The 16,298-nt window shown below is 39.5% G+C and overlaps 2 protein-coding genes, 1 non-coding gene and 2 pseudogenes across 3 annotated transcripts; 4 read left to right on the top strand and 1 right to left on the bottom strand.

Moving 5' to 3' along the window:
* Positions 1–2,377: 2,377 nt before the first annotated feature.
* LOC130832569 (eukaryotic translation initiation factor 1-like) lies at positions 2,378–2,855 on the top strand. Its single transcript, XM_057700975.1, has one exon. It carries the CDS (start codon positions 2,378–2,380, stop codon positions 2,717–2,719), a length of 342 nt encoding a protein of 113 aa, XP_057556958.1. The 3' UTR covers positions 2,720–2,855.
* Positions 2,856–6,409: 3,554 nt separating this feature from the next.
* On the top strand, positions 6,410–13,483 carry TMT1A (thiol methyltransferase 1A). Its single transcript, XM_057700974.1, has 2 exons — positions 6,410–7,285; positions 12,863–13,483. The coding sequence occupies exons 1-2, from the start codon at positions 6,788–6,790 to the stop codon at positions 13,097–13,099; spliced, it is 735 nt and encodes a 244-aa protein (XP_057556957.1). The 5' UTR covers positions 6,410–6,787; the 3' UTR covers positions 13,100–13,483.
* Positions 7,309–9,896, top strand: LOC130832998 (ubiquitin-40S ribosomal protein S27a-like; annotated as a pseudogene).
* On the top strand, positions 10,347–11,053 carry LOC130832568 (peroxiredoxin-1-like; annotated as a pseudogene).
* A 1,973-nt stretch (positions 13,484–15,456) lies between the features above and the next one.
* TRNAG-CCC (transfer RNA glycine (anticodon CCC)) lies at positions 15,457–15,529 on the bottom strand. Its single transcript has one exon. It is a non-coding gene; the product is annotated as a tRNA-Gly (tRNA).
* Positions 15,530–16,298: the final 769 nt, after the last annotated feature.

Genomic DNA, 16,298 nt, shown 5'->3' with positions numbered 1-16,298 from the left:
TGATAAGAGCTATGAAGAAAACTAAAGCAGAGTCAGGAGACAGAAAGTAACAAGGGTGCTATTTTACAGAGGATGACCTCCCTAAGGAGGTGACATTTGAGCAGAAACCTGAAAGAAGTGAGAGAGAGAACCATGCAAAAGTCGCTGTTCAGAAACAAACTTGGTGGTTTAAAACAAAACAAATATATTCTCTCATAGTTCTGTAGATCGTAAGTCTACTACAGGTCTTCATCTTCAAGGCCAGCAACGTTATATTTCTCTCTTTTTCTATCTTCACGTCCTTCTCTATGACAACAGCTGGGGAAGGTTCTCCACTTTTAAGGATTCATGTGATTAGACTGAGCCCACTTGGATAATCCAGGATAATCTTACCTCAAAGTATGTGCTGTTAATCATATCTTTAAAATCCGTTTACTTTGTGTGGTAACAAATCCATAGTTTCCAGATATTACAACCTGGACATCTTTGGAAGCTATCATTCTACCTCCCATACCATATGTAGTCTTCCACCCCAGAAAGAGCATTTATTTTTAAGTTTATTCAAGCCCATTTGATATGTCTTAAACTATCTACAATTTTATTCTTGCAAGGGCACACTTGTCTCAATAACAAAAGCTATTCTTATATATTTTGTTTTTCCTATTATGCTATGATTGTTTCTATTATCTTTTCGAACTGGTTTTCAAGTCCACCTACTTTGTTATGAGTTTAAAATTAATTCAAGGAGTTCTTGAGTTCATTCTTCTGGGTTTTATAGTTCTATAGTCACTGACGAAGCTAATTTTGTCTAGTAGTTATCCTTTATTTGGTAAGCTACACTTTATTTGGCCACAATTTCTCGAACAATAATTAAATAATAACGTTGACAGTGACAATTCTTGGGAATGTGCCTCAAGAGAAATTATTAAGTATGAAGCTAACATTCAGTGTAAGATATTCTTTGTCACTTTATAGAAAAATCCTATAGTTTTTAAAGGGAACTAATATTGGATTTTCTGGAATGCCTTTCAAATATCTGTTCATTAGATCATAGTTTTCATAGTTCTTACTAACTGAATTTTTAACTTTTTTAATGTAAAATATACACATACAGAAAAAATTGCTTAAAACATATGTACAGCTTAATAAATTATTATGAGGTGACTATGCATGTAACGACTCCCTAGGAATAGACCTCTGCCAGCACTCTAGAAGCCGTCTGAGTTCCCCTTCTACAACAAAACACCTTCTTATACCCTGACTAATGGCAATTATTGCCTTGTTTTCCTTAATAATTTCATATTTTTCTTTATAGCACTGTATTTATTGGGTTGGCCAAAAAGTTCATTTGGGTTTTTCCATAACATCTTACAAAAGAACTTTTTGGTCAACCCAATATAATGTATGAATACCTAAACACTATCATTTCATTTCTCCTGTTTTTGAACTTTACGTGAATGGAATTATGTACTCTTTAGTGTCAGGCTTTCCTCACTTAATATCATATTGTTCACCTTTGTTAGATGTTAGGAGTCAACTCATTACTCTGAAAATTGGTAAAATATAGGAAAAGAGTCAAGCATTTATCCTTCCTTTCCTGAACAAACTGTAGTTTTCAGAGTAACCAAATTGTTGGTAAGGGAAAGTTTGTATTTATACAAGTATTCCAATTGATAAAGAAAAAAATGAGAGAATATTATTATTTACGCTCTAATAAAATAATGGATCTAGACAATGATCACTGGTAAAACCACTAGGCGAAAAGTCAATGGAGAATTTTTTCATAGATGAATCAAGTTGACAATACCAGAACACAGCGATCAAACTTAACACCAAAAATAAAAGTGACACAGCACCTAAATACACAAAGCAAATATTTACAGACCTAAAGGGAGAAACAGACAACAATACAATAATAGTAGGGGATTTTAACATCCAACTTTCATCAATGAATAGATCATCCAGACAGAAAACCAATAAGGAAACATCAACACATTAGACAAAATGTACTTCAGAAACATATACAGAACATTTCATCCAAAAGCAACAAAACACATATTCTTCTCAAGGACACATTGAACATTCTCCAGCATGGGTTGTACATTAGGCCACAAAACAAGTCTTAATAAATTTAAGAAGGCTGAAATCATATCAGGTATCTTTTCTAGCCACAACGGTATGAAACTATATATTAATCTCAAGAAGAAAACTGGAAAATCCACAAATATGTGCGTATTAAAAAACATGCTCCCGGTCACTGAGCCGCCTTCGAGGACTCAGCAGCCTCCCCCTTGAGCCCCCTCACTTCCCGACACTCTGTCCCCTCCCCCCCCCGCCCACCTTCTCCAGCCGCCGCCTTCAGCAGGCCGTTTCCACCAAGGAAAAGGAATCATATCGTATGTCCGCTATCCAGAACCTCCACTCTTTCGACCCCTTTGCTGATGCAAGTAAGGGTGATGATCTGCTTCCTGCTGGCACTGAGGATTATATCCATATAAGAATTAGACAGAGAAACGGTAGGAAGACCCTTACTACTGTCCAAGGGATCTCTGATGATTACGATAAAAAGAAACTAGTGAAGGCGTTTAAGAAGAAATTTGCCTGCAATGGTACTGTAATTGAGCAACCAGAATATGGAGAAGTAATTCAGCTACAGGGTGACCAGCGCAAGAACATATGCCAGTTCCTCATGGAGACTGGACTGGCCAAGGACGACCAGCTGAAGGTTCATGGGTTTTAAGTGCTTTTGGCTCACTGAAGCTTAAGCGAGGATTTCCTTGCAATGAGTAGAATTTCCCTTCTGTCCCTTGTCACAAGCTTAAAAACCTCACAGCTTGTATCATGTAACCATTTGGGGTCTGCTTTTAACTTGCACTAGTGTAACTCCTTCATGCAATAAACTGAAAAGAGCCAAAAAATAAAAAAATAAAAAACATTCTAATGAACAACCAGAGTCAATGAAGAAATCAAAAGAGAAATACAAAAACACCCTGAGACAAATGAAAATGGAAATACAACATACCAAAACTTATGTAATGCAGCAAAAGCAATTCTAAGAGGCAAGTTCATAATGATAGATGCCTGCCTCAAGAAACAAGAAAAATTTCAAGTAACCTAATTTTTATACCTCAAGAAGCTAAAAAAAGAACAAATAAAGCCCAAAGTTAGTACAAGGAAGGAAATAACAAAGATCAGAGTGGAAATAATTAAAATAGACACTAAAAAGATAATAGAAAAGATCAATGAAGCTAAGTACTGTTTTTTTAAAAAAGATAAATAGGGCTTCCCTGGTGGCACAGTGGTTAAGAATCTGCCTGCCAATGCAGGCTAGATCCCTGGGCCGGGAAGATCCCACATGCCTCAGAGCAACTAAGCCCGGGCACCACAACTACTGAGCCTGTGCTCTAGAGCCCACAAGCCACAATTACTGAGCCTACGTGCTGCAACTACTGAAGCCCTCGCACCTAGAGCCCATGCTCCGCAACAAGAGAAGCCAGTGCAATGAGAAACTGGTGCACTGCAATGAAGAGTAGCCCCTGCTCACCACAACTAGAGAAAGCCTGTGCGCAGCAACGAAGACCCAATGCAGTCAAAAATAAAATAAATAAATAATAAAATCTTAAAAAAAGATAAAAAGAAACTTTTAGCTACAGACTCATCAAGAAAAAGAGAACTCAAATAAATAAAAGCAGAAGTAAGAGAGACTTTGCAACTGATACCACAGAAATACAAAGAATCATAAGAGACTACTATGAGCCAACAAATTAGTTAATCTAGAAAAAATGAATAAATTCCTAGAAACATACCAAAATGCCAAGACTGAATCATAAAGAAATAGAAAATCAGAACAGAGAGATTACCAGTAAGGAGATTAAATCAGTATTCAAAAATCTCTCAACAAAGAAAAGTTCAGGACTAGAAGACTTCACTAGTGAATTCTACCAAATATTTAAAGTATTAATATCAAGCATTCTCAAACTCTTCCAAGAAATAAAAGAGGAAAGAACACTTCCAAATTCATTTTGCAAGGACAGCATTATCCTGATACCAAAACCAGACAAGGATGCCACAAGAAAGAATTTCAGGCTTCCTAGGTGGCACAGTGGTTAAGAATCCGCCTGCCAATGCAGGGAACACGGGTTCGAGCCCTGCCCCAGGAAGATACCACATGCCGCAGAGCAACTAAGCCCATGTGCCACAACTATTGAGCTTACGCTTTAGAGCCCGTGAACCACAACTACTGAGCCCATGTGCTGCAACTGCTGAAGGCCATGCGCCTAGAGCCTGTGCTCCACAAGAGAGGCCACAGCAATGAGAGGCCCGTGCACCACAACGGAGAGTAGCCCCTGCTGACCGCAACTAGAGAGAGCCTGTGTGCAGCAACGAAGACCCAACACAGCCAAAAAATAAATTAATTAATTAAAAAAAAAAAAAGAAATAATTTCTACACTTCTAAAGACACCATTAAAAAGACAAGCCACAGAATAGGAAAAAATATTTGCAAATCACATATTTGATACATGACTCACAAAGAATTCTCAATACTCAATAAGAATATAACCCAATTTTAAAATGTTCAAAAGATTTGAACACTTTCAAATAAGATACACTGATGGCAAATAAGCCCATTAACAGATGCTTGACATCATTAATCATCAGGGAGATGTAAATTAAAACTACAGTGAGAGACCACTAGACATCCTTCAGAATGGCTAAAATTAAAAAGACAACCACACCAAGTGTTGGTAGGGATGTGAGGCAACTAAATCTCTCATACACTGCTGGTGGTACAACTACTTTGGAAAACAGTTTGGCAGTTTCTTTAAAAAGTAAACATATACCTACCAAGTGACTTATACATTCTACCCATAGGAATTTATTCAGGAGAAATGAAAGTATATGTCCATACAAAGACTTGTACACTAATCTTCACAGTAGCTTAATTTGTAAGAGCCAAAAACTGTTAACAACCCAAATGTCCATCAACAAGTTAATGGATAAACAAACTTTTATAGATCCATACAATGGAATACTACTCAGCAATAAAATCAGTGGATACGTGCAGCCATATGGATGACTCTCAGTTATGCTGAGTGAAAGAAGCCAGACAAAAAAGTACATGTTGTATGATTCCATTTACACAAAATTCTAGGAAATGTAAACGACACTCTAGTGACAGAAAACAGACCAGTGGGTGGCCTTGGGGTGGGGAGGGCAGGAAGGAGGGATCACAAAGGGGCAAGAGGTATTTTGGGGGGTGATGGATATGTTCATTATCTTGATGGAAGCAACGGTTTCATGGGTGTGCACATGTGTCAAAACTTACCAAACTATATAGTTTAAATGTGTATAGTTTATTGTATATCAATTCTACCTCAAGAAAGCTGTTAGAATGGAATATACATAAAATATTTATAAAATATAACAAATAATGAAACAACAGAACACTCCCTGCATCTATCACCTGGTTTAAAAAAGTAAACATTATCATTTTTTTAAATTTCTGTGTGCCCTGACCACCCTAAAGCCCAGGCTTTCTTGTTAAAAACAGATGGGGGGACTTCCTAGGTGGCGCAGTGGTAAAGAATCCGCCTGCTAATGCAGGGGACACAGGTTCAAGCCCTGCCCTGGGAAGATTCCACATGCCACGGAGCAACTAAGCCCATGCACCTAAAAAAAAAAAAAAAAAACAGATGGGGACTTCCCTGGTGGTCCAGTCTTTAAAGAATCCATCCTGCAATGGGACTAAGATCCCACATACCCGAGGCAACTGAGCTCCTGCGCCTCAACTAGAGAGCCCACATGAAGCAAACTACAGAGCCCATGTGCTCTGGAGCCTGAGGCCCACAACTAGAGAGGAGAAAACCCACACGCCACAACTAGAGAGAAGCCCATGTACTGCAACAAAAGATCCTCCATGCTGCAATGAAGATTCCACGTGCCGCAACAAAGACCTAACATAGCCAAAGATATAATCACTTAATTAAAAAAAAAAAACAGATGAATGTTTGAAACCATTTTCTGAATATTTCAGGTTCACAAAGGTGAATATTCTGGGGACTATTTTTATGCAAGTTAGCTCAGAAATGTTCAGCACCACTTGAAGGTGAAACTTGCCCTTTAAAAAGATGGGCAGCCCAAAACAGTGACTTAAAAATAATCCTCCAATAAAGAATTTAAAAAAAAAATTTTCCTGTCCAAAAATAAAATAAAATAATCCCATTGTTGAGTTACGAATATCTGAGAGCCTCTGCCTAGAATGCAAAAGGGAAAATTCTTGTTAACTGTAGACAGAATGTGCTTTCACTTCTTTTTTAAAAATGAGGGAGGGATGGAAGGGAAGTAGGAGGGGTCACATTGCTATAAATGGGCTTTGGCAGCAGCCTTCTGATGTGGTTGAACCAGGCTCCACCCACGGATTCTATTTTCTTAGCAGAGATCACTGGAGAACCAGACAGGCTGTAAGTACACTGTGCCTTTAAAACTTCAGCAGGAAACTAGCAGTAGTCTCCAAGTAGGAATAGATTTGTAATAAGGGGTTTGTAATCAGCTTTCCTTCTAAGGAAAAGCTGGGAATTTTCTCATTTTATTTATGAAAAGTAAGCTATGAGGCAACTTTTGGCAAACATCTATTAATTGGGTGAAATGCACCTCTTGTTTGAGATCTGACTTCAGCTCCAACTTTCTAGCACAGCCAGTTCTTTCCCCTGCAGCTGACTGGCTCTGGAGTGTGGCCAGAAACCTACTTCCTTGAAATGAAGGAGAGTCAGGCCTCTAACCGCGGATCTGTTTTCTTCTCTTCTGAGTGATGGCGTTTACCATTTTTATCCTCCGGCTGGCCGTCTGCATCCTGGCACTTCCCGTGTACCTGCTGGACTTTCTGGGTTTGTGGAACTGGATATGCAAAAAAGGATTCCCCTACTTCTTGGCAAGATTCACTGTGATATACAATGAAAAGATGGCGAGCAAGAAGCGGGAGCTCTTCAGCAACCTGCAGGAGTTCGAGGGCCCCTCCGGGAAGCTCTCCCTGCTGGAGCTGGGCTGTGGCACGGGAGCCAACTTCACGTTCTACCCGCCTGAATGCCGAGTGACCTGTATCGATCCCAACCCCAACTTTGAGAAGTTCTTGATCAAGAGCATTGCCGAGAACCGACACCTGCAATTCGAGCGCTTCGTGGTGGCTGCTGGGGAGGACATGCGCCAGGTGGCCGATGGCTCCATGGATGTGGTGGTCTGCACACTGGTCCTGTGCTCCGTGAGGAACCAGGAGCAGATCCTCCAGGAAGTGTGGAGAGTGCTGAGGCCGGTGAGTGCAGGGCGTGAGGAGGGATGGTTAGTAGCAACCACTATCACCGAGGGCAGTACTATCAACTTCAGGTAGATCAAACACCCTAACATAGAAAGTAAAACTACTAGAGATGACACTGTTGAGTTTTTAAAAAAATCTTAGCGTGGAAAAGAAGCTATAAAGGAACAGATTGATAATACATGAGTACATAAAATTTCAGAACTCCTGAAGAGGAAAAAAAAGGACTATAAAGTACAAAAAAAAAACTTGTAAAAAATATTTGCCAAGGATGATAGATAACAGGTTAACCTCCTTCATATTAAGAGACACTACAAATAAATAAAATCAATAGGATTCTTAATTTTTTAAAAGAGAGAAAAATAAGCAAAGCACAGCAACAGAAATAGAAATAAAAATAGCCAATATATGATATAAATGTTTAGTCTTGCAATTAAAGAACAAATTAAAGCAAGGTATCACTTATATGTGGAATCTTAGAAATAAAAAAAGCAAATGTATAAAAACAAACAGATTCACAGATACAGAGAACAAACTAGTGGTTACCAACTGGGAGAGGGAAGTGGGGGGGGGGCAAGATAGGGGTATAGGATTAAGAGATAAAAACTACTATGTATAAAATAAATAAGCAGGGTGGGATAGGCAGGGTGGGAGGGAGGTGATATGGGGAAATATGTATACATATAGCGGATTCACTTTGTTGTACAGCAGAAACTAACACAACATTGTAAAGCAACTATACGCCAATAAAGATGTAGGGAAAAAAAAAAGAAAAATACTTAATATATATTAAACATTCTTCTCAGTGAAAAAATAAAATAAAATAAGCAACAAGGATATATTCTACAGAACAGGGAAATATAGCCATTATTTTGTAAGAACTTTAAATGGAGTATAATCTATAAAAATTCTGAATCACTATGTTGTACACCTGAAACTAATATAATATTATAAATTAACTACACTTCAATTTAAAAGAAATTAAAGCAAGATACTATTTTTACCTACTATACTGTCAGAGACTAACTTTACTGCACACATTCTTATCACTGTACCACAGTGCTTGTCACTGGGGCTTTTTATTTTTCCAACTTCAACATTTCTACCACTTTTGCTGGCTGTTCTTCCTCTGCCCATCCCCCAAATACTGCAGTTTCTTTTTTGGCTCTCATTTCACTTATATACACCTGCTGTGCAATCTCACATACCCCTAAAGTTTTCAATTACCATGCATACACAAATGGTTTCTGAATCTAAGCATCAAGCTCAGATCTCTCTTCTAACCCCAAATCTTTATATCCAACTGTCCACTCAACAGTCACCTGAATGGGTAACAGGCATCTCTACTTAACCTGTATAACCCAGAGGGCATCAGCAACCTCCCCAGGCCTGGATATCCTCTTCTCTCCAAAAATTTTTTTCAATCAGGAAACGTCAAGTTTTCTATTCCTGAACACAGGTCTTATACGTACCCGTAGAATTTGGGAAAACTCCATCTCTAAACTCTACCTGACATAGCCAAGACTAGGGAGGCTAGAAGAGGCTAAGGAGAGTGGGACAGTCACCACGGATTCTGGAGGTAATCATTGGTCCCTTTTCCCCTTCTCCCCCAGAGGCAGATAAGCAGAAAACTTCTGAAGACTCCTTAATAACATGTAGCCTCTACTGTGTCCAGACTTGACCTATATTTACAGGACTGTCCTAGATGAAAGCAGCAGTTACTAACTCCTACCTGACAATAATTTACATATAGCATCCACAGACTGAATAAAATACCTAATGACAAAATATTATCATGAATTTATTAACACTTTTAGATGATTCACTATTTTAATTAATCCTATCATTTATATCCTGTGACACTGGTACAAAATTATAAGACACAGGCTTTTGGATCTGCCATCTGGGATGGCACTGCTGCCGCCAGGCTGCAGATTTTCATGAAGACCCTGACAGGTCAACCCTCAGATACAATAAAAAATGTAAAGGCCAAGATCTCAGATAAGGAAGAAATTCCTCTTGACCAGCAAAGACTGATCGTTGCTGGCAAGCAACTGAAAGAGGGACATTCTTTGTCTGACCACAAGGTTCAAAAGGAGTCGACGCTTCATCTTGTGTTGAGACTTCATGGTGGTGCTAAGAAAAGAAGTCTTACACCACTCCCAAGAAGAACAAGTGAAAGAGAAAGAAGGTCGGGGTTAGGACTCCACGCTCTCACTGCTGAGAGCCCGGGTTTAACCCCTGGTTTGGAAATATGTAAGATCCCACAAGCGCCCGGCCAGAGAGAGAGTGAGAGAGTTAAGCTGGCTGTCCTGAAATACTATAAGGTGAATGAAATTGGCAAAATCAGTCGCCTTCATCAGCAACGGCCTTCAGTGGAATGTGGTGCTGAAGTTTGCATGGCCAGCCACTTTGACAAACATTGTGGCAAATGTCTGACCTATTGTTTCAACAAACCAGAAGACAAGTAATTGCATACTGGTTAATAAAAGACATGAATTAATGAACTAAAAAAAAAAGTATAAGATATGGTTATTTAGTCTCAGTCAGTGCTTGGTATGGATCCAGACTCCCACAGGTTTGCAAAGCAGAGCCTAAGAACAATTTTCAGATGAATTTAAAGATTTTTTTAAATAAAAGAAGGAGAAGTTTTAAAAATCATAATTAAAAGGCAAACAGGAACTTCCCTGGTGATGCAGTAGTTAAGACTCTGAGCTCCCAGTGCAGGGGGCCCGGGTTCAATCCCTGGTCCCGGAACTAGATCCCACACGCCCACCACAACTAAGACCAGATGCAACCAAATTAATTAATTAATTTTAAAAAATACAAATAAAAAAAGGCAAACAACAAACAGGAAAACATTTGTAGTATACGCAGTCTAATTATACCAAAAGCTCTTACTAATCAATAAGAAAAAACCAACAGCCTATTAGAAAACTGATAATGGACACCGACAGACAAATCAGAAAAAAACAAATCCAAATAACCAATAAGGTTTAGTAAAAGATGTTAAGATTAAGAATATCAAAGAGAGCTTCTTCCTGGCTGCTCTGCGTGGTTTCTCTGTGAGAATGGCTGATAGCAGTATGTCTTCAGGAAATGCCAAAATCGGGTACCGTGCCCCCCAATTCAAAGCAGCGGCTGTTATGCCAGATGGTCAGTTCAAAGATATCAGCCTATCTGACTACAAAGGAAAATATGTTGTGTTCTTCTTTTACCCTCTTGACTTCACCTTTGCGTGCCCCACGGAGATCACTGCTTTCAGTGATAGGGCAGAAGAATTTAAGAAACTCAACTGCCAAGTGATCAGTGCTTCTGTGGATTCTCACTTCTGTCACCTGGCATGGATCAACACGCCCAAGAAACAAGGAGGACTGGGACCCATGAACATTCCCTTGATATGAGACCCCAAGCGGGGCACACCATTGCTCAGGACTGTGGCGTCTTAAAGGCTGATGAAGGCATCTCATTCAGAGGCCTTTTTATTATTGATGATAAAGGTATCCTTCAACAGATCACCGTAAACGACCTTCCTGTTGGCCGTCCTGTGGATGAGACATTGAGACTAGTTCAGGCCTTCCAGTTTACTGACAAACATGGGGAAGTGTGTCCAGCTGGCTGGAAGCCTGGCAGTGATACCATCAAGCCTGATGTCCAGAAGAGCAAAGAATATTTCTCTAAGCAGAAGTGAGTGCTGGGCCATTTTAGGGCCAGGCTGCAGTAGGCAGCCATGGTAACAAAACCTCTTTTATACTATTGTCATGCTTAAAATACAAGACCTTACGCTCAGCCCAAATGTGGTGAGGGACAGGACAGGCCTTTCCTGCACGGGTTGGGGAAGCCAGCCTTTTTTCCTCTGGAGGGAATGGCCTGAGCTGTATTATGGGGCACACTAGCTGATGTGTACAGTAGTAGGGTATCACTTTTGATCTTTTGTAGTTTTATTAAACTTGAACTGAGAAAAAAAAAAAAAGAATATCAAAGATATGCATGTTATCAAAAATACACATCAAATTGACAAAGATACAGGGGAAAAAAGTACTGATGAGAGGTTATTGGAAATGGGTACTCACATCTATTGCTAGCATGAATGCAAATTGCTACAACTTTTCCCAAAGGGCAATTTGACAGTCTGTACCAACAGCTTTAAAAAGGCACAGGGCTTCCCTGGTGGCACAGTGGTTAAGAATCTGCCTGCCATTGCAGGGGACATGGGTTCCATCCCAGGTCCAGGAAGATCCCACATGCTGCGGAGCAACTAAGCCAGTGTGCCACAACCACTGAGCCTGTGCTCTAGAGCCTGCGAGCCACAACTATTGAGCTCAGTGCCACAACTACTGAAGCCCATGCACCTAGAGCCTGTGCTCCGCAACAAGAGAAACCACCGCAATGAGAAGCCCACACACCTCAAGGAACAGTAGCCCCTGCTCACCGCAACTAGAGAAAACCCGCGTGCTGAAACAAAGACCCAACAGAGCCAAAGATAAAATACATAAATGAAAGTAAAGATTAAAAAAAGAGAGAGAGAAGCCACCTCAGTGAGAAGCCCAAGCACTGCAACAAAGAGTAGCCCCCGCTCTCTGCAACTACAGAAATGCCGTGCACAGGAAGGAAGACCCAACACAGCCAATAAATAAAAAATAAATAAATTTTAAAATGATAATAAAAAATAAGAAGGCACAGACATTTGATTTGGCAATTCCACTTTTTAGCAAGTTATTTATTTAGAAATAATTTCAGATGGTCACAAAGATTTATGGATAAGGATGTTCACTGGAACAGTATTTACAAAAGTGAAAACATGGAAACAGCCTAAATGAGAATGGTTAAATAAGAAATGGTAACTTCAGTGGTGTGAAATGTTGTGTAAAGATTTTCTAAACCATGTTTTAGAATAATCCTCAAATACATAAATAAAATAAAACAGGTTATAAAACAGAATGTATATTCCATTTCTAGTTTTAGGAAAAATATACATATTCATATAAAAGTACACACAAAACTTAACAGTAGTTACCTTGAGGTGATGGAAGGTGGTTGACTATTTTTCTTTTTAAACTTTTCTGTATTTTCTAAATTTTCTAAAGTGAGACAGTATTGCCAGGCTCTGGAGCTAGATCACCCAAGTTAAAAACCTGATTCTGACATTTATAAGCTGTATGACCTTCAGCAAGTTGTTTATTTTCTATGTGACTCTGTTTCCTCATCTGTAAAAAATAGGAATGATAATAATAATATTTACCAAATAAGTATATTGTGAGGATTAAGTGAGTTGACATGTGATAGACCTTAAGGATAGGACCTTGCATGCAGTAACTGCATTAACTTTTAGCTATTATTATATATTACTTTTATGAACAGAAAATATAGATTGGCAGCTCTGTATAAAATCTGATAGAAGATGATGCTATTAACCACAATGGTATCTTAGTACATTTGAATTTCTCCATGTCTTCTCATGACGTTGGCCTTTGGGGCCACTGAAATGTGACATTTAATCATCTCATGAATTTGTTTTCCCAAAACTAAAACCCTTCTTCTTCTTTTTTTTTTTTTTCTTTTCCTTTTCTTTCTCAGGGAGGAGCTTTTTATTTCATGGAGCATGTAGCAGCTAAGCCTTCAACCTGGAATAACTTCTGGCAGCAGGTCCTGGATCCTGTCTGGTTCCTTCTGTTTGATGGGTGCACCCTGACCAGAGAGACCTGGAAGGCCCTGGAGCAGGCCCGTTTCTCCAAGCTGAAGCTGCAGCACTTACAGGCCCCCCTGTCCTGGGAGCTGGTGCGCCCTCACATCTACGGATATGCTGTGAAATAGTGCAAGCAGGGAGTTGAGAACCTGAAGGGCTCAAATATTTTAAGGTTTTTGGTTTTACACTTAAAACACTAATTGGGAGAAGGAAAGCCCCTTTTTCAGATAAATTTGAATTTCATCCCTAAAAGTTTATGTTATAATCTATTTAGCCATTTGCCGAGACCAGCTCGGCGACTCAAGGTGAGTGACAGGAGCCGCAAGCTTAAAGAAAACACAGACACAGATTTAAGAGAAAGATGGGACCGGGGGACTCAAGACCTCTAGGATCAAGAGCCTCGCTGTTGGGGGGGACTCGAGGTGGGGGGGCGTCAAGGAAGGGAGGGAATACGGGGACATGTGTATAAAAACAGTTGATTGAACCTGGTGTACCCCCCCAAAAAAAAATTAAAATTAAAATTAAAAAAAAAAAAAAAAAGAGCCTCGCTGATTGATCCCATGTTGCTTTTATTGAGTTCTTGGCATAGCCTAAGGGTCTAACACTCCCAGTTTAGTCCCACAAACAAGGTTATCTTTGAAGTAAACAAACAAAGGCCTCACATGACTGGGGGCAATGATCTTTGTTTGCCTCCTGGGTCCGATTTGAGCTGGGCGTGGAGAGCAGAGCAGCCCTGGGGGCAGGAGACCTCTCTGGAAAGGATTAAGGGTCTGTGCCCCACCCGTTGGCCCCTCTGCGACTGTGCCTGTCTTAGGTTGTTCCTCCCCTGAGGAATCTTACCCGTCTCTGGCTAACCAGCCATCCTCCGGGGCCAAACAGGGTGATATGAGGTGTGCAAGTGAGAAAGGGGCTGCACCCCCAGAGAGGGTCAATATTCTGTTTCCACAGTATCCTATGCCCCCATGGTCTCCATGCCCAGCACCCTTAGTTCCTCCGCTGCTCAAGCAGGACATCCTGCATCCAGTTGCTCGGCCCACATACTTTAATTACTTTTAGTAACATTTTCAAGGTTTCAGAAAGACTTCTGAATGTTTTCCCACAGCCATTTTCTTTTGTCTCCCAAAGAATCAAAAACAAAACAAAAGACAACAACAGCTTTGAACTCTCCCTTAAAGGAGAAAGTGGGCTTTCATAATTGAAGTCTACTATTATCCCCAGATCTTACCTTATTCAGTAATTTCAAATTTTTTCTGTCTTATCTAAATTATTACCCAACAGATTTTAGTTTCACCCTCTCTTTGAGAGGCTGATACTGATAAGCAGTGAAATCACTGAAAAGAAGACTTTGAAGAGGGAGATGTGAAAAGACTTCAATAATTCACAAACTGAATAAAGAAATACTAACCAGCTGAAAAATCCAAACCTAAACAGCATAGATTTATTTTTTTTAATCTGAATCCATTTGTTGTTCTTCGTATCACTGGGTTGGCTTTCAAATTTAATGTACCAGGATGCCACACTTAGTTCTGCCCAGCTTTGTTATGTTTTTTATTCCAGTATTCCACCAGAGTTTGTTTTTCTGCATTTCAGTCTTCAGTTCTTAAGATGAATATTGTATTTGACACTTCAGCATATTCATAAAGCTATATGAATCAGTTAGAGTCCTTGGGTTCATTTTCCTTATTATCTAGCATATACTTTGCTGAATGTAGTAAATTGCAGGCAAAGAAAAGGCCCACTGTAATAAGGGCAACTGTGAATAATTAGGTACACTTTGTAAGAGCCCCTAAAATAGGCAACCTGTGAGTCTGTAAAGAGGTTGATAAATACTGTTTGGATTATTCTCATCAAATTTCCTCTCCGGTGCCAAGATGATTTCTTCATTCCTTGTCACCATGGAAACCTTGGAAAATCATCACAACTGCTTTGTGATTGCTTAGTCAGCGTTTTCAGCAATAGTTTGTGTGCCTTTTAATAAATTTAGTATATTTTCTGAGATGATTTTGCAAAGGGACTGTTTTAAATATCAAATCAATCAACAAATTCACATACATTTTAGGAATGGAAATAAAATTAACAGTTTATATCTTTGGGGGGTGTTGGGGTGGGATGAATCGGGAGACTGGGATTGCCATATATACATTAATATGTATGAAACAGATGACTAATAAGAAAAAAATATCAAATTGTACACTTTAAATATATGTAGTTTATTGCGTCTCAATTATATCTCAGTAAAACTCTTTTTAAAAGAAAAAAAATGGTTTATATCCTTGTTGGCTTGGTTTCATTTTTCTTAGTGTCTCTGGAAGAGCTTTCCTTCATTGTGGGAAATTAAGCTATTTGAACATACAGATTTTTATTTCTACAGCCAGGTAACTCTAAACACAGCTAGCAGACTTTATTTTATTTTATTTTTTAAATATTTATTTATTTATTTGGCTGCATGGCATACAAACTCTTAGTTGTGGCATGTGGGATCTAGTTCCCTGACCAGGGATTGAACCTGGGCCCCCTGCATTGGGAGTGCAGAGTCTTAACCACTGAGCCACCAGGGAAGTTCCAGCTAGCAGATTTTAGAAAAAGCAATTTTGGAAGGATCCAATTGGGTTTTGAAAAGTTCAAGTCCAAAGACTCCAGCTGTGAAATCCACAGAGCAGAAAGAAAGGAAGCTTACTGTTCTCTCTGGAGCATGAAAACAGTTAATGTTATGGTAAGGTTAGGACACACATCTACAGCCTCCTGAGCCATAGAACATGAATATCCTCCCTCTATGGTCTGCCAAAAGTAGGAGCCTCCTTATTTACTCACCTCACTACTGCTTAGGTCAGTCTAGGGACTGAGAAATATGAAAAGCCACAGGTTGATATGGTGAAGTGTTACTGGCATGCTGGAAGGTGAGTAATACCAAAGTACAAAGTACTAGGCACATTCTTATCAACTCCCTCTTGTTTAAATGGCGTAGAAAATATTATCCTCACTCTCCACGGATGTAGAAAAACAAATAAGTGAAGTTTCCTACATTCCACAAATTACTGAGCACATCTTAGAGACCGGATTTCTGAAACCACAATACCTGTTTTGACAAGCATCATTGCCATACTACCTTCTCACTGCTTTCTTCCCCAGGCCCAGAAAACGCACACTTATGATCATTTCAAGAGCCTAAGGAAGTTACTTAAGCCTATGCAAAATGTAAACAGAAAAGAAGCAAAACATGTCCAATGTCCTTTAGGTCCTGTGTTGGTGAGATCCCCTTGACTGCAGGTGATAGAACTCCGAACTCAAAAAGGCTTAAGCAGAAAAAGGACTCTACTGACTCAAATT

The sequence above is a fragment of the Hippopotamus amphibius genome, chromosome 12, assembly GCF_030028045.1.
Source record: "Hippopotamus amphibius kiboko isolate mHipAmp2 chromosome 12, mHipAmp2.hap2, whole genome shotgun sequence".
Taxonomy (NCBI): Eukaryota; Metazoa; Chordata; class Mammalia; order Artiodactyla; family Hippopotamidae; genus Hippopotamus; species Hippopotamus amphibius.
This window is presented reverse-complemented; position numbering and strand designations above follow the sequence as displayed.